Genomic DNA, 21,584 nt, shown 5'->3' with positions numbered 1-21,584 from the left:
AACTTTAACACATAATTCATCTGACTAAAAGGAAAACTAAAAATGGATTTTGAAGTTTCTTATGCACAGAAAGGGTTGATCAGTCTCCACTGAGAAACGCTTCTCCTAACTGCTGGTACAGAGAGCCAGAGAGCAGAGTGGGACTTGTATCATTATTCTCCCTCTGTTCTCACCAAAGGTTTGTACTTGGAGAAGATAATGCAGCCTAGGGATATATCTTCTATTCCATGGAACACTCACTGCACTGGGTGGGAGAAGGTCCCCAGGGACAAGGGTGCCTGGGTGCTCTGGACCTGCACTCTGAGGAAACAGGCTTCTAAGGGCGAGAGCTATGGCAAAGACAAACAGTTCTGTGCAGACAGCCCAGTGGAAGCTTCCACTTTGGGCCCCCAGATGAAATGCTCAGAGGAACTCTGTGATTGGATCTTCACAGAGATTTCCTTACCCTGAGTCACTTTCCATAGGGGTTTCCTGCAGGAAAGGGTACTCCAACTTTGTATGTGCATTCAATGGAAGAATCTGGCCTAAAGTGAGGGGCTCAGACTGAATTCTCTATTAATTGTCACTATGCTTCTGTGACATTTTAAATAAAGGTGTTTTGGTTAACTTCCATATGAATGTGAATTACTCATCTAGCTCCGCCTGGACAAGCATGTATACATACAAAACTGAATCTATGCCAGCATGAGTGAACAGCTGCACACCCTTATTACCATTGCAGGGACTGAATTATTACTCCTATTTCCAAAGGCCCTTCTTTTAAAAAGGACAAACCAAACATATTACACTAAACAAAAGTAAGTAACAATTTCCTTACAATTCTGTAGTATTTAATTTGGTCTGTGCTCTTATCATATTTATAATAAATGAATGGTAAATTCAACATAACTTTACATACATAGTAGCATATTTCAAAAAGTGATAGCTGACCTAGTTTTGTTCCTGGAGGACAAAGTATATTCATGATCATTTCCATCTTTTCCTGAAGAAGACTACTGGTAAGGACTTCGGAGGCAGGAATCTGGAAAAACTTTTCCTGAGGAAAGTGGAAGGGTTTGAAGAGAAAAGAAGAGAAAAATAAATCAGGTGTCATTAGTTAGTGTCATTTTAGCAGGCTCTTGAATCTTATGAAGAGACTAAAATGACAAAAGGGAGCAATATATTCAGTTCAGTGTTTTTAAAATGACCCAGATACAGCTAGAAACAAACCAGAGCATGCATGAGTAGGGTATTAACCCTGAGACATGTAGTATGGTCAATGACTTACGCACTTTTTTGGTGGTCTTAATGCTTTACTAACACACATACTGCATGAAGATAAATCCATTAAAGATCGTGAGGTGCTCAAACACTATTAGAGATGAGTGAATAATAGATTTTTCAGCTGGCAGGGGGCTGAACCGAAAAATGTGAAAAAACAAATTGGTTTGATTCAAACTGAAATTCAGTTTTTCAATTTTTTTTCTGTTTTGAATCAACTGAAATGTTTTAGGTTGACACAAAATGATTACTTTTTTCGTTTTTTGTGTTGATTCAGTCAGCTTTGGGTATTTTTCACCATTTTGTGTGGGTTTCTTTCAATTGGACAACATTTAAAAATGGAACATCATTTCACAATGAAAAGTCAAAAAATATTTCAAAATTTTCAAAATGAAACATTTTGAAACAAAGTCAAAACAGTGTTTTCAAATGGTTGAAATGAAACATTTTGACTTTTTGAAAAAATGTTTTTCATTTTTTCTCAGGCAAAACTTTTTGACAAATTCATCACAAATTTGTGAATAGTTTCAGAGACCCCAAAATTCATTTTTTTGGCAAAAATAATCCCCCTCCAATTGCCCAGCTCTAGATACTACAGTGATGGGGGCCATATAAGTACGATAGACAGACAGACAGAAATTACAGACAGGATTGTGCCATCCTTATTTAAATTCAACCTTACCGCTCAAATAGTCCATTGCTATTAATGGAAATCCTGAGGAGTAAGATACCACTAAACAGGAGTATGGGTGTCAGAATCTGAACCTATGCAAGTAGAACTCTCGTTTTGAATTTCATTCTTCAGTTTGAAAAGAAACGTGGGTGGGTTTTACACAATTTATCTTCCCACTATAAAAAGTAGCCCAAGTAGACGATGAAATAAAACAGTAGGGGAACTGTATAACAAATATTCCCAACAATTTTCACTGCAGTATCATTATTTTAACATAACTTTGACCCGACTTGACTCTCTCTCCCCGGAGCCCAGCTGACCTGTCACCTAGCAAAATGGGTTCCTTTCTGGTCGACCTCTAGATGGCACTATAATATAACTGTTAAATAACAACTGTTTATGGCAAAAGAGACACATTTTCAACTCACACTTTAATTTTTCCTGACTCTTCTCCCCAGCTCCTTTAACTCAGACTATCAGGTTAAGAAAATGAACTGGGAGCGTTACTATAGAAATCAGACTGGAAGCTAGTTTAAAGTTACACTTCAAAGCAGCCCAGCTTTTTCTCAAGCACTCTTGGAGCACCTTAGTCTGGGCAGAGGAAAGTGGCAGTTTCCTTTTGAAGTGCAGGTGACACTTCAAAAGAAAACTGCCTTTTCCCCCTGCAACTCAGTTGTAGCAGTCAGCAGCTCCCCCAGATTAGTTTGTCAATTTAAAAGAACAGCTTTCAAAGAAGGGGAGAGGGGCAGAGGAAAGGAAAAAAGAGAAGAAAGTGGCGATTGCTGGGCTTCGGCTTCCTTTGCAGCTAAAGGCCTTCATATTTTAAGAGAAGAGCCTTTTAACTTGGTATACAGAATGGGTTAAAGAAAAGAAATGGGAAAACATTTCCCCCTTATTGCCACTTGACACAGTGGGTAAAAATATACGTATATATTAATTTGTATGTATCTGAAATGAGGCTGTCCCAAGCTGTGAAACAAAGGGACCAAAAAGCCCAACTGGCTTTAGATAATTCCAAAGCTGCAGTGTAATATATTGCAAATATAATGCTATATTAGATTAGTATTATCAGCATCTATTCATCTTATCAAAGCCCTCATACTTCTTAACATTTACATTCCTACCTGAAATTATCAGCAGGTATGCAACAACCAAAAGGACAGGCAAAATAAATGTCTATTGCATGCAAACAACTATATAAATGAAACATGAAGGCCCAGCTACTCAAAATCTAAGACATGCAGAGTACTCAAATAATTTAACTTTGCCATCATGAATGTATGAAATAGGATCTTCCATTACTTCCACAAAGTTATACATCTATTACATATGCATATGAAAAATAATACTTCACATTTACATAGCACTTTAGAATCATTTAGTTAATCCCGTACATTCCCATGGGCAGGCCAATATTATTTGTATTTTAGAAAATTGGGAAATGGAGACACGTAATTTAAGCAAAGTGTGTAAAGTCACAAAGAGTGAATGTATAATCTTATGTTAAATGTGGAGCCAAGTATCTAGGTAAGGCAAACAATCTTTCTGGGGGCAGGGACTAACATTTATTTGGAAGCTAGATGAATACAACCTAGAAGGCACTAGTCAGTCCATGACAAGCAAGAGCCCACATTACCTAGACCTTTAGATCAAAAAACTAGATTTAGAAGATGGACAGCTATATGGCTTTGGCTGGAATCTACCCAGTAAGGAAACAGAGTTGTCAGAATAGTCATAAAATCCTGAGCTAACCCAAAAAAATAGTCATTCTCAATGACTCTCAATCATCACATCAAAAGCAATCAGACAGGGTGTTTCAACACCATGACAGAGAGAAACTCAGCCAGCTTAGCCAGGGACTTTGTGGAAACACAGGGCGCCGAACACCCCTGTGACATATTGTACTTAAAAATTGCACCTTGTATCCCCATATTCACCACTTGTGCACGGTTATGATATTTTGTACAAAGAATGCCTTGTAAGGTATCCTATGAAAACTCAGGATTTGCTGAAACTCATTGTTCTGTCAAAATATGTATATCATCATTGTATATGGAGTTATGAGATTTTGCTACATATGTTGAGCGTCTAGGAGACGCTGATAGCAAGCTCTCCAGTGGCAACAAATGGGGTAACCCACACTCAGATGGGTGTTAGGCAACCCTCACTAGCCTTTGACCAGCAGGGGAATTGCAAACAAGAGATTTACAATTCAGTAAGAGACAGTTGCTCAAGCTCTACACAATGGGGATTGCTTAACTCAAGCCTGGTCTACACTAGGCGTTTAAATCGGTTTTAGGAGCGTAAAACCGATTTAACGCCACAACCGTCCACACTAGGAGGCACCTTATATCGATTTTAATGGCTCTTTAAACCGGTTTCTGTACTCCTCCCTAACGAGAGGAGTAACGCTAGTATCGGTATTACCATATCGGATTAGGGTTAGTGTGGCCGCTGATCGACGGTATTGGCCTCCGGGCGGTATCCCACAGTGCACCAGTGACCGCTCTGGACAGCATTCTGAACTCGGATGCACTGGCCAGGTAGACAGGAAAAGCCCCGCGAAGTTTTGAAATTCATTTCCTGCTTCCCCAGCGTGGAGATCTCATCAGCACAGGTGACCACGCACAGCTCATCAGCACAGTTAACAATGCAGTCTCCTGAGAATCGTAAAAGAGCCCCAGCATGGACTGCACGGGAGATACTGGATCTGATCGCTATCTGGGGAGAGGATTCAGTGCTAACAGAACTGCGTTCCAAAAGACGAAATGAAAAAGTATTTGAAAGAATTTCTAAGGCTATGACGGATAAAGGCCACAGCAGGGACTCAGTGCAGTGCAGAGTGAAAGTTAAGGAGCTCAGACAAGCCTACCAGAAAACCAAAGAAGCAAACGGAAGGTCCGGGGCAGGTCGAAAAACATGCCGCTTCTATGCTGAGCTGCATGCAATTTTAGGGGGCTGCGCCACAAGTACCCCACCCCTGATCGTGGATTCCGAGGTGGGGGTTGTAATCTCTGCCATGGCTGAGGATTATGCAGACGGGGAAGATGAAGATGAAGAAGAGGAGGAAGACCTAGCAGAGAGCACACAGCACTCCGTGAGCCCCAGCAGCCAGGAGCTTTTTATCACCCTGACGGAATTACCGTCCTCCCAGCCCTCACAAGCCACTATCCCAGACAATGACGCCATGGAAGGGAGCTCTGGTGAGTGTACCTTTGCAAATAGCAAACATTGTTTTTTAAGCAAGCCTTTTTTAATGATTGATTTGCCCTGAGGACTTGGGATGCATTCGCAGACAGTATAGTTACTTAGAAAAGTTTGTTAACATGTCCGGGGATTGAGAGGAAATCCTCCAGGGACATCTCGATGAAGCGCTCCTGTAGGTACTCCAGAAGCCTTTGCAGAAGGTTTCTGGGCAAGGCAGCCTTGTTCCGCCCACCATGGTAGGACACTTTACCACGCCATGCATGTAGCAAGTAATCAGGTATCATTGCGTGGCAAAGCATAGCAGCGTATGGTCCCGGTGACTGCTGGCATTCAAGAAGCATCCGCTCTTTATCTTGTTCTGTTATCCTCAGCAAAGTGATATCGTTCAGGATAACCTGGTTAAAAATCAGGAATTTAAGTAAGGGGGGTGGCCATTTTTCTACTGGGTTCGTGGACTGCATCAGCTTAAAAAAAAAAACTTTCCTGCACGTAGCGAAGCGGGGGGAGGGGAGGAGTGAAATGCCGATGATCTTTTCTGTGTTTGGTCACCGGCGATCTTCCCCAAGCTACCAGCCACGCAGTGGGTGGGGAGGTGGGAAGGTTGTTGATTAGCAGGGAGCTAGCGTGGTATTAGCCATGCGTTGGGGGGGGAGGGGGTAAATCACTACAGAAGCCGAAAGACAGTGGCTTACCATGGCCGCATGCAAGCTGAATTCTGATGCCTGGACCTGTGTCTGTGAGATCTGTAACTCCAGAGCTGCAAGCACTCACTATTAAGATGAAAAATGCGACCTTGTAGGGAAATCACATGTGCTAGGTGAATAGTGCTGTTCACTGTGAAAGAGTATAACCATTGTTCTGTAAAATGTATCTTTCTAAATATTTATCTCCCTCATGCAGCTGCAAATTTTTCAACCATCCCTCCTCCATCCCAAAGGCTAGCACAGATAAGGCGGAGGAAAAAGAAGACGCGAGATGAGATGTTCTCAGATATTATGGAAGTTACACGCAATGAAAGAGCTCATCTGAATGAGTGGAAGGACGTGGTATCAAATTACAGGAAAGAGGCCAGTGAACGTGAGGACAGGAGGGATGAACGTGAGGACAGGAGGGACAACCGAGATGAGAGGTGGCGGCAGGAAGACCGGCAGGAAAATCAGCGGTGGCGGCAGGAAGATCAGCGGTGGCGGGATGCAACTCTGGGGCTGCTGCGTGATCAAACTGACATGCTCCGGCGTCTGGTGGAGCTTCAGGAACGGCAGCAGGATCACAGAGTGCCGCTGCAGCCCCTGTATAACCACCCTCAACCCTCACCATGTTCCATATCCTCCTCACCCAGACGTGTAAGAACGCGTGGGGGGAGGCTCCGTGCACCCGCCCACTCCACCCCCGTGGACAGCCCAACCAGAAGGATGTCGTTACTGTGAATTTTTTGTAATGGCCTTCTCCATCCCTCCTATCCTCCTCCCAAACCACACCCTTACTTCTCTCCCTCTTTTTATAATGAATCAATAAAGAATTCATGCTTTTTAAATGAGAGTGACTTTATTTGCATAAGTAAGCTGTACTCGAAGGGGGAGGGTGAGTTGCTAACAGGGAATGAGTCAGTCAAGGCGGGGTGGGTGTTCATCAACAAACACAGCAGTCACACTGTACCCTGGCCATTGATGAAGCTCGTTTTCAAAGCTTCTCTGATGCGCGCTTCCTGGTGTGCTCTTCTAATCTCCCTGGTGTCTGGCTGCGCGTAATCAGCGGCCAGGTGATTTGCCTCAGCCTCCCACCCCGCCATAAAGGTCTCCCCCTTACTCTCACAGAGGTTGTGGAGAATACAGCAAGCAGTAATAACATAGGGGACATTGGTTTGGCTGAGGTCTGAGCGAGTCAGTAATGTCCGCCAGCGCGCCTTTAAACGGCCAAATGCACATTCCACCACCATTCTGCACTTGCTCAGCCTGTAATTGAACAGATCCTGACCACTGTCCAGGCTGCCTGTGTATGGCTTCATGAGCCATGGCATCAAGGGGTAGGCTGGGTCCCCCAGGATAACGACAGGCATTTCAACATCCCCAACTGTTATTTTCTGGTCTGGGAAGTAATCCCCTTGCTGCAGCCGTTTAAACAGAGTAGTGCTTCTGAAGACGCGAGCGTCATGAACCCTCCCTGGCCATCCCACGTGGATGTTTGTGAAACGTCCCTTGTGATCTACCAGTGCTTGCAGCACCATTGAAAAGTACCCCTTCCGGTTTACGTACTGGGTGCCCTGGCGCTGCGGTGAGATAGGGATATGGGTTCCATCTATCGCCCCCCCACAGTTAGGGAATCCCAGTGCAGCAAAGCCATCCACTATGGCCTGCACGTTTCCCAGAGTCACAACCTTTCGTAGCAGCAGCTTAGTGATTGCTTTGGCTACTTGCATCACAGCAGCCCCCACAGTAGATTTTCCAACTCCAAATTGATTCCCGACTGACCGGTAGCTGTCTGGCGTTGCAAGCTTCCACAGGGCTATCGCCACTCGCTTCTCTACTGTGAGGGCTGCTCTCATCTTGGTATTATGGCGTTTCAGGGCAGGGGCAAGCAAGTCACAAAGTTCCATGAAAGTGCCCTTACGCATGCGAAAGTTTCGCAGCCACTGGGAATCGTCCCACACCTGCAACACAATGCGGTCCCACCAGTCAGTGCTTGTTTCCCGGGCCCAAAATCGGCGTTCAATGGATAGAATCTGCCCCATTACCATCAGGATCTCCAAAGCGCAGGGGCCCGCGGTTTGAGAGAATTCTGTGTCTACGTCCTCATCACTGTCATCGCCGCGCTGCCGTACTCAGTGACTCAGCAAGGTATCAGGACAGGTGATACTTGATTTCATGTTTGAGTCAGTATGTTTCCAGGCACATGAACTGAGGGACAGTGGCATCAAGAGTCTGCCTCTTTCCTCCCCACCTACTCTGAAGGCAACAAGACTTTGGCAGAAAAGACTTTGAACTGGGAAATTGGTCCCAGGCTGAGCAGGGAATTCAGCCTGTGTATAAAGAACTGTGAACTGCTTGCAACTCCGAGTAGAGTGAGAAAAACTGCTTGATTCAACTCTTGCTTAGTCTGATAAAGCTTATGATTTAAACTTAAATTTTACCTTTCATTATGTAACCACCTCTGACCTCTATGCCTACCACTTATAATTGCTTTAAATCTATCTTTTTTATAGTTAATAAATTTATTTTAATCTTTTATCTTTACCATTGAGTTTGTCTAAAGAATTTGGGGAATCTGCTCAGATTACAAAGGTTGGGGCATGTCCACCATCCTTTGAAGGAGTGGTGAATTAATTAAAGAGCTTACAATGCTCAAGACCTTCTTGATCATAGAATATCAGGGTTGAAAGGAACTTCAGGAGACCATCTTGTCCAACCCGCTGCTCAAAGCAGGACCACTCCCCAATTAAATCATCCAACAGAGTTTTTGCCCCATATCCCTAAATGGCCCCCTCAAGGATTGAACTCAGAACTCTGGGTTTAGAAGGCCAATGCTCAAGCCACTGAGCTATCCCTCCCCCCTCAATGCATGATGGTACATTTCTGGGGTGCAAGACTGGGGCTGGAGAGATTTGCTGGTATCTCCCTGTGTATAGTTCATGACAGGCTGTGAGAGCCTGCATGTAACTTTTGGGTGTGCCTTCACATGCTAATGGCTATGTGAGAGCAAAGCCAGTAGGGGCTGCTAGTCACTAGCAGAGCAGTGTAAGAGTACCATGATCCAGAGAGTTAAAAGGAACAGAGCAGGCCCACAGTCCAGGATGTGCCCTGGGGTGTGGGTGTGGGTGTGGGGGGGTCACACTCCCCACTCCAGTTCCTCTCTTCAGTCCATTTTAAGACTTAAACAAACATTTTTCTCCCATTTTGCCTTTATCTGATATTGACCTAAACAGCATTTTCACCAGTGGATAGTGCTAATAATTTGTACATTCATTATAATAGTTTGTTTTAAAACACTGGATATGACAAAGAGAATGCACAAATTCATATACACATTCAAATATCTCTGAGACCAGACTTAACAAGAACCATCATCTATTTACTCTCTGTTTACTTACATAGTCAAAGAGGTATGCATCCAGTGCTCCTGTGCCATCATCAAGTGTAAACTTCATAACAAAAACATACTGGAGTGGCTCAATACCTAAAACTAGTGTGGGAAAAATATTTTGCGTTAGGTACTGAATATTCAAGATAAAATTATCACAACACAAGGTAAATGAAATGACTTGCTTTTAATTATGGGACTTATTGTACGATTACAATTTTAAAATATAATCAGATACATGGATGGGTGGAGTTTGTGGATTTATAATTAGAGCTGTACAAATAACAGATTTTTCAGTTCAATACTGAACCGAAAACTAAACAACAAAATCTTTTCAGGTTGACCTGAAACAAAACATTTCTGAGTTTTTTTTAAAGCAAACAATGGAAATGTTTCATTCAACCTAAAACCAGACATTTTTTTTTATTTCAAGGTTTTTATTTTTATATAAAATTGAGGGAAATTCCAAAACAAAATGCATTTCTGAAATGAAAAGTTGTTTTTTTGTCTCTCTCCTCCCACCAATATAAAAAATTCACCAAAATCTACTTGAATTTGCTAATTGTTTTGGTTGAAGCAAATCTGCATTTTTTCAGTAAAACATGTATTTTCATTAAAAATTTCACGTAGCTCTACATATAGGTTTCATGACAATGTTATACACTAAGTGAAAACATTTTGTGTTGCAGGTAAAATGAGATGCTCAGAAAGATTTATGTATAGAGTGCCACTTTAGAATGGAAATTCAGTTTTGCTCAAGAGTTTAGAAAATACAGAAAAGCAGTAGTTCTTAAAGCTGGTCTGCTGCTTGTTCAGGGAAAGCCCCTGGTGGGCTGGGCTGCTTTGTCTGCAGGTTTGGCTGATTGTGGCTCCCACTGGCTGTGGTTTACTGTTCCAGGCCCATGTGGGTTGTGGGAAGCAGTGCAGGCTGAGGGATCATAGAATATCAGGCTTGGAAGGGACCTCAGGAGGTCATCTAGTCCAACCCCCTGCTCAAAGCAGGACCAATCCCCAGGCAGATTTTTACCTGTTCTCTAAATGGCCCCCTCAAGGACTGAATTCACAACCTTGGGTTTAGCAGGCCAATGCTCAAACCACTGAGCTATTCCTCACCCCTCTGGCTGCAGTGGTGAACTGTGGCCAGTGGGAGCCATGATTGGCCAAACCTGCAGATGCGGCAGGTAAACAAACCGGCCCGGCCTTCCAGGGGCTTTCCCTGAATAAGCGCCGGACCGGCTTTGAGAACCACTGCTCTAAAGTACCTCTTTTCTCTTTAGTAAAAATGTTGCAAACATTTGCATACATCCTAACTTCTGACGTTGTGGTAGGATCTCTTTCTGCCTGATCTTCCACTGAAATCAGTGAGAGTTTTGCCTTTGGTTCAATGATAACAGGATCGTGTTCTAAACGAACATATGGCAATATATTTGGTGAAATATATTATCTATGGGAAAACAATTTATTCCATATGATGTAGTTAAAATTCCTTGGCAAGTTCTACTCAAATAAAAAAGCTGCCTGACTGGTACTCTGAAATTAACTAAACCCATCTGTGACAATTCAATGGCTAGGTACATTCTCCCACTGATATTAACTATGTCATCTGTCCAACAAAAAAGATTCAAAACTATGTACCTAATGTATATAATTATGGCAACTACTTACCAATCATACTCTCTCCTGGCTATCTTTAATTAAGTGTCTGTGTATGTTTTATATTTTGAATATTGCTTGAGATTCCTAGTGGGGTTCTGCAGGGGCCTGTCCAGGGTCTGGTCCTATTTAATATTTTCTTTAATAACTTCAATAATGGAGTGAAAAGCATGCTTGTAAAATCTGTGGATGACACTAAACTGGAAGGGGTTGCTAGCACTTTGGAGGGTAGAACTGGAATTCAAAATGACCTTGACAAATTGGAAAATTGGTCTGAAATCAACAAGATGAAATTCAACAAAAGACAAGTGGAAAGTACTACACTTGGGAACGAAAAACCAAAGGCACAACTACAGAACAGGGATAACTGGCTAAGGAGTAGCACTGCAGAAATCTGGGGGTTAAAGTGGAGTCTAGATCTGGGGGTTTAAGTGAATCACAAATTGAATATGAGTCAACATGATGCAATTGTGAAAAAGGCTAATATTTTGGGGTGTATAAACAGGAATATCATATGTAATAAGACACGAGAGGTAATTGTCCTGCTCCACGTGGCACTGGTGAAGACTCAACTGGAGTACTGAGTCCAGTTCTGGATGCCACACTTTAAGAAATATGTGGCCAAACTGGAGAGTCCAGCAACAAAAATAGTAAAATGTTTAGAAAACCTGACATATGAGGAAAGGTTAAAAAAAAAAGGGCATGTTAATTTTGAGAAGAGAATACTGAGGAGCGACCTGGTAACAGTCTTCAACTGTGCTAAGGGCTGTTACAAAGAAGATGGTGATCAACTGTTCTCCAAATCCACTGAAGACAGGACAAGAAGTAATGAGCTTACACTTCAGAAAAGGAGATTTAGATTAGATATTACAAAAAAATTGCACTGGAATCAGCTTCCAAGGAAAGTTAAAGAATCCCTGTCATTGGAGGTTTTTAAGAACAGGTTAGACAAACACTTGTCAGGGATGGTCTAGGTTTAGTTGGTCCTGCCTCAGCATGGAGGGCTGGACTAGATAATCTCTTGAGGTCCATTCCAGTCATACATTTCTATTATTCTGATTCTATGCGCAAATAATCTATAATCAGTTAAAATTAGCAATATATTCACATATTTTATCAATTTGTTTTTTAAAGTAAGTAAAAATAACTGCTTGCAATATATGTTTGAAGTTATGTGAGAATAGACCTCGCTACAGAAACACTGTTGAAGTTTCTTCCAAGAAAAAGGTGGATGACCTGTTTACACATCACTTATTCAGTTTCTCCTGATGATTCCAGACTAGGTCACTTTCAGGAAATTTTGTTTAGTAAGAGTTTAGACTCCATTAAAAGGCATCCACAATTGTAAAATAGGGAAGACTTTGCACTTTGGACCCGTAAGAGCCCATAGATATTTGAATATAAACAACTGATGCTTCTTAACACACTTCTTGCCTTATGAACCTTCATATTTTTCATATGAACTCAGAAATTCTTATGGAAATATTAGTTATATATTATATGCATTACTCTTGTATTACAGACATTTATATATCTTCCCATTTTATATCCGTGCTATCTTTAATTAAACAATTCCGGGGAAAAAATGAAATAGTTAATCAAGTATTTACCTATAAAAAAAGAAAGGTACTCCATGGTACTTTGGATAGTCCTACACTGTTTATGCTGCCATGATCCAACCACTCAGTGACTAAAATATGTCAGGGCAGTACATTCTGAAAGCAAAGCGTTCAATCTAACCAAACCAGAGCTATTTATTTGGCCAGACAAAATTGGTTTTCATGCAGTAGCCACATTGGTATGTTGCTGAATTATGCTGTGAGGAATTACAAATCTCCCAACCACTGCTTTAATTTAATTTGTTGGAAAGCTTTCATTTAATGAATTTAGGTTTTTTTATTTGGGGGGAAGTAAATTTCTAATTAACACTATTTGATACTGTAAATTATGTGTTAGCTTAAACAGGAGAGGATATTTGTGAGACACATGCTTCTGCAGTAGTTTGTATTCTTTAATAAAATCAGTCAGACTTAGATACTGCTTGAGATTGCAAATCCTTATTAGGATGTGAACTGATGTAAAATAATTAAATTTAGAAACAGTTCAAATTGTTATCTTCTTTACCCATTGTATTTCCCAGGGCTCTGTTTTCCTTCCATCAGTTGATGAGACTACCTAAAGCAGCACAATGAATAGATAGGGAGATTTTCAAAAGCAGAAAGGGGAATTAGGGGCTCAAACCCTTTTGACTTGGGCGATTAACTCTTCACCAATTCCCTGGGTTATGTAGTAGGCTAGTGTTTATGTCCTCTAATGGTAGTGTTTATAAAAGATACAAACCTTACTATCACTCACAGCTAAGGAAGATTCACATTTGGCTCAAGTGGAAGACTTGTGAACTGTACAAATTTTATTCCTGATGCTACATATTTGTGTATAGCTCACAATAGACATCTATAAGTATGTAACCAAAGATTCGTTACACCTGCACTATCTTAATTGTTAAAAATGCCACCCAGTGCAGAATAAACCCTAAACAATGATCTCACATTCCGACAGGTAAAAAGTTTTTCAGTTAGTCTTTAATATAGTATTTTAAAAAGGTAATCATATATTTAACTCCAGCCCACAAAATGCAAATACATATGCATCCATAGGACATATAAAGATCTGAGCAAAAGTGTAAGCCATTCAGTGAGACAATCTGTATCTACCTTAAGAATCAAGGCACAATCTATTTCACGTCATAATGTTAGCTAACCTCGTGCTATTTCAGTTGGCTCCCACGATGGTTCTTCTTCTGCAAGGGAACTGAGATGCTGGATAGTCTTCTGATTCGAACACTGTTTGCACCTGACATTTAAAATAAAATGCTGATAGTGTACAGACTTCAAGGTGATGGACTATTAGCTTTTTCATTCTGCGCCAAACAGGTTTATTCAAATAAAGTTACTCAGTGGGGATACAAACCACCTCCACTATGAAAAGATCCACAGTTGATAAATCAGGTTTTTTAAGACAGAGAAGCTTCATACAACATCTAAAGTACTAAACCACATTAATGCTCCTTATGAATCAGCAGCTACAAAAAGTTATTTTGACCCACGAAAGAGCCTAATTGAATAACAAAGGCTAACTGTGCACCAATACCAACGGAGCACATATTCATGCACTAGCACTTTTTGTGGTTTAACAATACATACAAAGTGCCATTTTGTAAGAGCAGTAATAGATCTGAAACTCTAATATGTATTAAAAACACAATAGGATTACAAGATTATTAGTACAGGAATTTGTCTTAACTTGAGCCTAAAATATTTTAATTATAAGTTACTAAAAGAACCTCTCCTTTTTATTCCTGGAGTACTAATATATCATCATCAAACTTTTACAGGATGTAAGACAGCAACTAACATTCTGTAAGTGGATAAAAATATCTTTCTTTGAGAGATGTCCATATAAAGTTGTTTTCATTTGCCCCAAGAAACAAAGTTACGGTAGCATTATTCTGCCCTCAAAATAAGCTTCTGTGCTAGTATGTTACATTTGTAACATAAAATTGACATTTATTATCTTTAAGATTAGCTTTAAAAGCAAACTCATCATGTAGAATCAGTGGACCTAGTTCTGCTCTCACTTACACTGGTGTGAAGCAGATATCAATGAAGTCACTCCGGTTTTACAATGGAGTAAATTATAGCAGAATTTGGTTTAATATGTTGCAGGAAAATAATTAATATATTTTAAATATATCTGGAGTACTGTGTCCAGTGTTGGGCCCCACACTATAAGAATGATGTGGAAAAATTGGAAAGAGTCCAGCGGAGGGCAAGAAAAATGATTAGGGGGCTGGAGCACATGACTTATGAGGAGAGGCTGAGGGAACTGGGATTGTTTAGTCTGCAGAAGAGAAGAACCAGGGGGGATTTGATAGCTGCTTTCAACTACCTGAAAGGGGGTTCCAAAGAGGATGGATCTAGACTGTTCTCAGTGGTAGCAGATGACAGAACAAGGAGAAATGGTCTCAAGTTCTAGTGGGGGAAGTTTAGGTTGGATATTAGGAAAAACTTTTTCACTGGGAGGGTGGTGAAGCACTGGAATGGGTTACCTAGGGAGGTGGTGGAGTCTCCTTCCTTAGAGGTTTTTAAGGTCAAGCTTGACAAAGCCCTGGCTGGGATGATTTAGTTGGGGATTGGTCCTGCTTTGAGCAGGGGGTTGGACTAGATGACCTCCTGAGGTCCCTTCCAACCCTGAGATTCTATGATGCTATGAAATATGTTACACAGAATATGTGGCATTCAGAGTTAGGACAACTACATGGGCAATAAGATAATACCCAAAAATTCTACATAGATTAAATGTAACACCGTTAATGACAATTGCAAAGGATAAGATTTTAAATGTACAGACTTCAGGGAATTCAAGGATAGCCCCTACACTAACCATACCTTGGTGCATATTTGATAGTACTGTAAAGGTCTTAACTTGTTGTGCTTTGATAAGTACACACAAGTGAGACTTTGAAACATCATGAACCTTCAGGTTTCCTAAATGAGCTCCCAAGTTTGGAGGCCTTTGTGCCTACCATTATTCAAGGTGCTGGCTGTGGGATGGGCTTCTCTTTGAGACAAACTTTGGGAGCTTTCACTACAAAAGAGAATCACAAACCTTCTGAATAAGGGAAACTATCATGTATAGGCCATCATTTGGTCTGCACAGTAGACTCAACCACCTCTGCAAGGGACACATCCATACTCATACAAAGAGGGCAATAAGGGTACAAGCTGCCATCAGGCCAAATGCAAAACTACTGCCCCTGCTCCTCTGGACCTGACTAGATTTACTGCCTGAGGATCTCAAAACCTGTCCTGGGGCAAAAAAGCTAGGGCTCTTGTCATATCTAAGGTGGTCCCTAGGAAGGTGAAAGACTATGTAGGAACCAGTGTGATTTTTCAATGTTTACAGTAAAACTCAAAGATTTAAAGAGGAAAATATCTCCTGTAGGGCAGAGTTATAAGACTGGGCTCTAATGAGACAGACATCTAGGAACAAGGAAACACTTGCAGGCCCTGTTTACGAAGTTGAGCTGCCAAACAGTTAGTGATCACATGGGGCATGCTAAAAGCTCAAAGGGTGGTACTTTGTACTGGTGATGACCCGTGCCCAGCTAAGGTATCACCAATGCCATAGCCTCAATGAGGCGTGTAAGTAGGCATCTCTTGATGGCCAAGAGCTTTTTTATTTTTTAAAGTAGAAAAAACTTAAGTTCAAATAACCATCTTTTCATACCATCAAGTAGGGGCTGTAGCACATCATAATCCAGCACTGACATCCCTAGCAGCCTGACCCTCCTGGCCCACTGGCTCCTATACCCATCGCCTCCTAGAAGCCTTGACCCTTGAGGAAACCTCCTACCCCTAGCTACCATCCAAAGAATTATAGGAAATTCTATGGGCTGAGAATAAGCTTTTTTTAACCTAATGGTGTAATTAAAAAAAAAAAAAGCTGTCAACTCCTGAAAACAGAAGTGTATAATGTAAGTTTCTTTTCTCTTAACTATAGTGGTGGTAGCATAAGTTTCATGTTCAGGCTCCAGATCAATGTCTTCTTCTTCCATACAATTTAAATTTTTGCAATTGTCATGAACAATTCTTTTAAAAAACAAGCTTTAGAAGGTAAAGTTATACCTGTTTGCAATTGACACTGGAATTTAAGTTATTGAAACAAACTAACTTTCTATACATCTATTAATTGCAACCACTTCTAAACTACTAAGACTTTTTTTTTTAACCTACCCATAATGCCATATTTTCCCTTGCAAAAGGAAGGGAGCTGAAAGGTCTAGTAACTCAAGATCTTCTTTCGTTGATCTCACAGGTATAATACATTTAAATCTTCTTGAAAGTTTTCTGATTTCTTTTAGTGTCCCCCCTGTTAAAAGCAGAAAAAAATGTTTTCTTAATTGTATTTAATGCTAAATTACTTTATTCATCTTTCTTGGCCTATTGGATATCCATTTCAGCATCTGTAATTCATCACTATACGCAGGCCAGTGTTGATGGAACTCCTTAATGTACTGCATATGTATTAAAAGTATAGGAACAACCACACAACATTTTAAAAGTGACTCATCATCGCATGCAAAGACATCAAAATGTTAACACAACCATATGTGTACATGTGCAATCAACAGGGCCGGCTCTAGACCCCAGCGCACCAAGCGCGCGCGTGGGGCGGCATTTTCCCGGGAGGGCGGCAGGCGGGTTCGGCGGACCTTCCGCAGTCATGCCTGCGGGAGGTCCACTGGAGCCGCGGGACAGCGGACCTCCCGCAGGCATGACTGCGGAGGGTCCGTTGGTCCCGCGGCTCGGGTGGGCCTCCCGCAGGCATGCCTGCGCAAGCTCCACCAGAGCCGTGGACCAGCTGCAAGAGGTCCCGCAGAGGCGCGGGACCGGCGCCCGGCAGCGCGCCCCCTGCGGCGAGCTGCCCTGCTTGGGGCGGCCGAATTCGTAGAGCCGCCCCTGGCAATCAAAGTTGTAAGTTACCAAAACATGTTTTAAATATATTTCATAATAACAATAGTAGCTAACAAGATAGCAGACCTTCAAGTAACTTTACAGGTTACACTTTGCTTTTTCTTTCACGACATTTCCAGCAATTTTAGTGGCTGCTGTCTTGAGAACAACCAGTTCCACTAGAAAACAGCTTGACATTCCAGTTTTTAAGTAGTACAAACCATTACATTTTAGCTAGCAATATGAGAGCAAGTGGCTGTTAAAAAAGCATCAGAACTGAAGTGAGGGGAAAAATTCAACACAGTAGTAAACATAATAATATGATTTTAAGTACCTCTTGGTAACTTACCAAAACTAGAAATGAATGCTTTATATTACTGGAAAAGCTACCTGAGTTTAGTACGGGGTGGGCAAACATTTTGGCCTGAGGGCCACATCTGGGTATAGAAATTGTATGGTGGGCCATGAATGCTCATGAAATTGGGGGCTGGCATGCAAGAGGGGGTGAGGGCTCTGGCGTGGGGCCAGAAATGAGGAGTTCAGGGTGTGGGAGGAAGCTCCAGACTACGGCAGGGGGCTGGGGTTGGGGCTCTGGAGTGGGGCTGCAGATGAGGGGTTTGGAGTGCAGGAGGGTGCTCCGGGCTGGGACTGAGGAGTTTAGAGGGTGGGAGGGGGATCAGGGCAGGGGCGCAGCCACGGTTCCTGGACAATGGAAGCTGCGGGGGGCAGAGCTTGGGGTGGGGGCAGCATGTGGAGCTCCCTGGCCCTGGCTGCCTCTACGCATAGGAGCTGGAGCGGGGACATGCTGCTACTTCTGGGAGCCGCACAAAGCCCCTGACCCTGCTCCCCGCCTGGCACGTGGAGCGGGGCAAGCCCCCGACCCCACTCCCCGGCGGGAACTTGAGGGACAGATTAAAAGGTCAGACGGGCCGTAGTTTGCCCACCCTAGTCTAGTATCATAAGACATGCATTTTATCCCTTAGATACAGGGATGTCATTTCTTAAAATGATCACAGGTCACTCAATCACAGCAGTGCTTGTTTGATATGGTTGCTAGGTTGAATCTAGAAACGCTCTGACCTCAGACCAGTGTAATTACGTTTCCTTGTAATTTCAAGAATCAGTTTGATACTCTTAACCCTGTAATTATTTTGTTATGCACCTAATAACCACTAGTTTTTGGCTAAATAACATTTGAACTAATTAGTTCCTGAATGGATAATAGGAAAGAAATATATCAGTGAATTTCTGAAATAAGTAACTTTCTGCAAAAACAATTTAAGCTTAAATTAGATTTAAGATTATACAAAAGCATTAATATAGGAACTCTGGCTTTGTCTCATATATTTTATTATTATTATTGTTATTACAGTTATTTATCATGCACGAGTGACTAGAGAAGCCAACCAGATCAGGGCCCCAGTGTGCTAGACACTGTACAAATACATTGTAAGAGACAGTACCTACCTATCATGTAACCATAAAAGATGAATAAAGCTTGGGAGGGGAACAGAAGTGATTTGCTCAGGGTTACATAGCAGAGCCAAGAATAGAATCCAGCCCAGTGCCATAGCAACAACCTCTTCAGAACACAATGCTTGAAATGTTATGGTCAGACGAAGGATTTAAATCGTGCGTTAAGCGTAAAACTCAGTACAGCCTTAACTATGGAACTATTGTGATGCCGCCATAATTTAAAGGTATTTGGAATATAAAGTCATTCTAGACAATGTTTTCAGCGTACTAACAAATCAACATCAACAAATGTGTTGGATTAACAATAGCTGTCCTTTGAAATCAATCAGTGAATTTACTAGATAAAAATGGAAGTAAATGAATAATACATATTAATCTAAATGTAATCAATATCTTAAACTCCACCTTTTTTAAGGTTTGCCACAAATTAGCTTTATTTATGTTCATTAAAAGTTGTTTAAATAAAGGCTGACCTAGCAGTGGACAGTGGCAACTCCAGGCACCAATGCTCCAAGCGCATGCCTGGGGCGGCAAGCCGCGGGGGCGCCCTGCCGGTCCCTACGAGGGCAGCAGTCAGGCTGCCTTGGAGGCATGCCTGCGGGAGGTCTGCCGGTCCTGCGGATTCGGCAGCAATTCGGTGGCGGGGACTAGATGACCTCCTGAGGTCCCTTCCAACCCTGAGATTCTATGATTCTATGACCGGCAGACCTCCTGCAGGCAGGCCGCCGAAGGCCGCCTGACTGCTGTGCTTGGGGCGGCAAAAAAGCTAGAGCCGCCCCTGGCAGTGGATCTGTTTCCAGGATTTAGCTCTATCTCAACTCTCAGCTCAACAGAGGCAAAAAAAATCCTGTGGAAGTAACATGGCTCAGCATCTGGTCTCTGGGGAAGGGAGGATCTCATACTGTACTAAAGCAAGCTGCTTATGCAACACCAAGAGTAATATTTAGATCTACTTGGCCAGAAGAATAGCTGCTGTTGTATGTATGCGGAGAAATTAAGGAAGGATGTATCTGGGAACACACAAAAAATTCCTCCCCCATCTTTTTTAGACACATTCCATTGACAGTATACAGAAGGAGAAAATGAACTGAAATACTGGTCAGCTAAAGTTTCTTTTAGTAAATATATTAAGATTTACAATCGTGTCTTTCACTTCCACTCCACATGCTCTCTCTCGCTCTCAAACATTCAGCTGCTGGGGCTTTAATATCTTCCAATGATTTGCAGAGCAAGGTATATTGTTTGGTTATTTTAGGAGAAAAACAAAACAAAAACAGAAACAGAACTGGGGAGACAGGGCTTTTACAAAGGAAGAAAATTATATCAACAGATTGAAGAATTTGGGGACACACCACAAAGCAGATAACTGTTGAAACTAGTCAGATAATAAGCTAAGTAGCAAACAGAAGGGGCCTTGTATTAACCCTAATGATCTGTCCATGGAAAGGGCCAACTGACTCACCCTTACCCTTCCACATTGATCCACTTGGATACTGTGCCTTGTTTTAAATTCAGAATGTGAAGCTGTGCAAAAATTTCTTACTTATATTCTACCCAAGCATCCTTATTTATATCTTTGCCTAAATTGCTTTGTTTAAAGTTAGGTGGCTTTTTTTCTCTCCCCCTAAAAAGCAATCAGATAAAAAGCACACTGCTTCAGCTTTATTTATGTGATACAACACTGACATCCAGAGGCTGACAAAGTATATAGTAGGTTTGTATTAGCAGAAGCCTTTTATTTATCCAGCCACAGTTGAAGATTTTTAGTAAGACTGCAATCACCATTCCAAATCAGAACTGTACCTACCTAAAAGCCCAGCTGGAGATAGTACATTTTTTTAAAAACTGCATCATCAATAAGCTTCTTGGTTTGGATTTATCAGATACAAAGATATCTGACTCCTGTCTGGTTTACAGAAATCCAAACCCACTATTTTTGCAAGTTCAAATTTTATCTGAAAACTTCAGAGACTCAACCAACCACCTCTAACCTTAAAATTCTAATAGATTTTACCATCTCTTAAAGCTGATTCTAATGTGTGTGTGCTTGTTTTTAAATACAACTCACTAACTAACTTTTTGTTTTTAAATCAGAGATACTTAAATCCTAAATTTCTAGTGGTAAAGTCCACTGCGCCATCCTAGGTGGTATAACTGTAATTTAATTATCTTACCTTGTACCATAATCAAAGTATCTTCTGGCTCTTGAAGTAGCTCATCGTGTTTCACAAAATGAACAGCTATTTTTCTTTGCCCCTGATTTTCTGTATCCCACACTGCAGAATCATACCACAATGAATTATGTACTTCTGGATTTGGAGCTGCAGCTGCACAGTCTCTTAATATTAAGTCGAAATCATCGCCATCTGGAACTTCTTGCCTAAAAACATTTTAGAAAGCAATAGGTAAATAGTAGCAGCTTCTCTTTCAATAGTCTAGTAACTGAAATGCAGTACTTTAAACAAACAAGATATTGAAATATTATTATAACAGCAGCATATACTGGAAAATTCACCTTTCCACACTGATCTTTGACAAAAGATAATATACAACCAAGCTGTAGCAATGTAAGGGTTTGATGGTGCACAGCAAAGGTGTGGAGTGTTGTGTATATAAGCTCAAGGAAAACTAGTCCTGCATGAATGAGCCTGCTGCTGCATGCCAAGAAAGCTAATCCTGTCTATCAGCAGGGGTAAAGTCTAATACCTTCATCCAAGCCCACGCTG

General features: G+C 41.6%; 1 protein-coding gene across 5 annotated transcripts in view; it reads right to left on the bottom strand.

Annotated features, from left to right (window-relative positions):
• The window catches only part of POT1 (protection of telomeres 1), a 188,068-nt gene that overhangs the window by 3,819 nt on the left and 162,665 nt on the right, over positions 1-21,584 (bottom strand). For all 5 annotated transcript variants that reach the window (XM_045031745.1, XM_045031744.1, XM_045031753.1 and 2 more), the window contains 5 exons: positions 21,033-21,238; positions 16,663-16,798; positions 13,629-13,720; positions 9,225-9,316; positions 931-1,036 (listed from right to left, as the gene is read on the bottom strand). In XM_045031745.1, the coding sequence (XP_044887680.1) occupies positions 931-1,036; positions 9,225-9,316; positions 13,629-13,720; positions 16,663-16,798; positions 21,033-21,238 (632 nt within the window). The remainder of the gene's footprint in view (positions 1-930; positions 1,037-9,224; positions 9,317-13,628; positions 13,721-16,662; positions 16,799-21,032; positions 21,239-21,584) is intronic.

Source organism: Mauremys mutica, chromosome 1 (assembly GCF_020497125.1).
Source record: "Mauremys mutica isolate MM-2020 ecotype Southern chromosome 1, ASM2049712v1, whole genome shotgun sequence".
In the NCBI taxonomy this organism is placed as follows: domain Eukaryota; kingdom Metazoa; phylum Chordata; order Testudines; family Geoemydidae; genus Mauremys; species Mauremys mutica.
The sequence above is the reverse complement of the archived record's forward strand: the minus strand, read 5'-3'. Positions and strand labels throughout refer to the sequence as shown.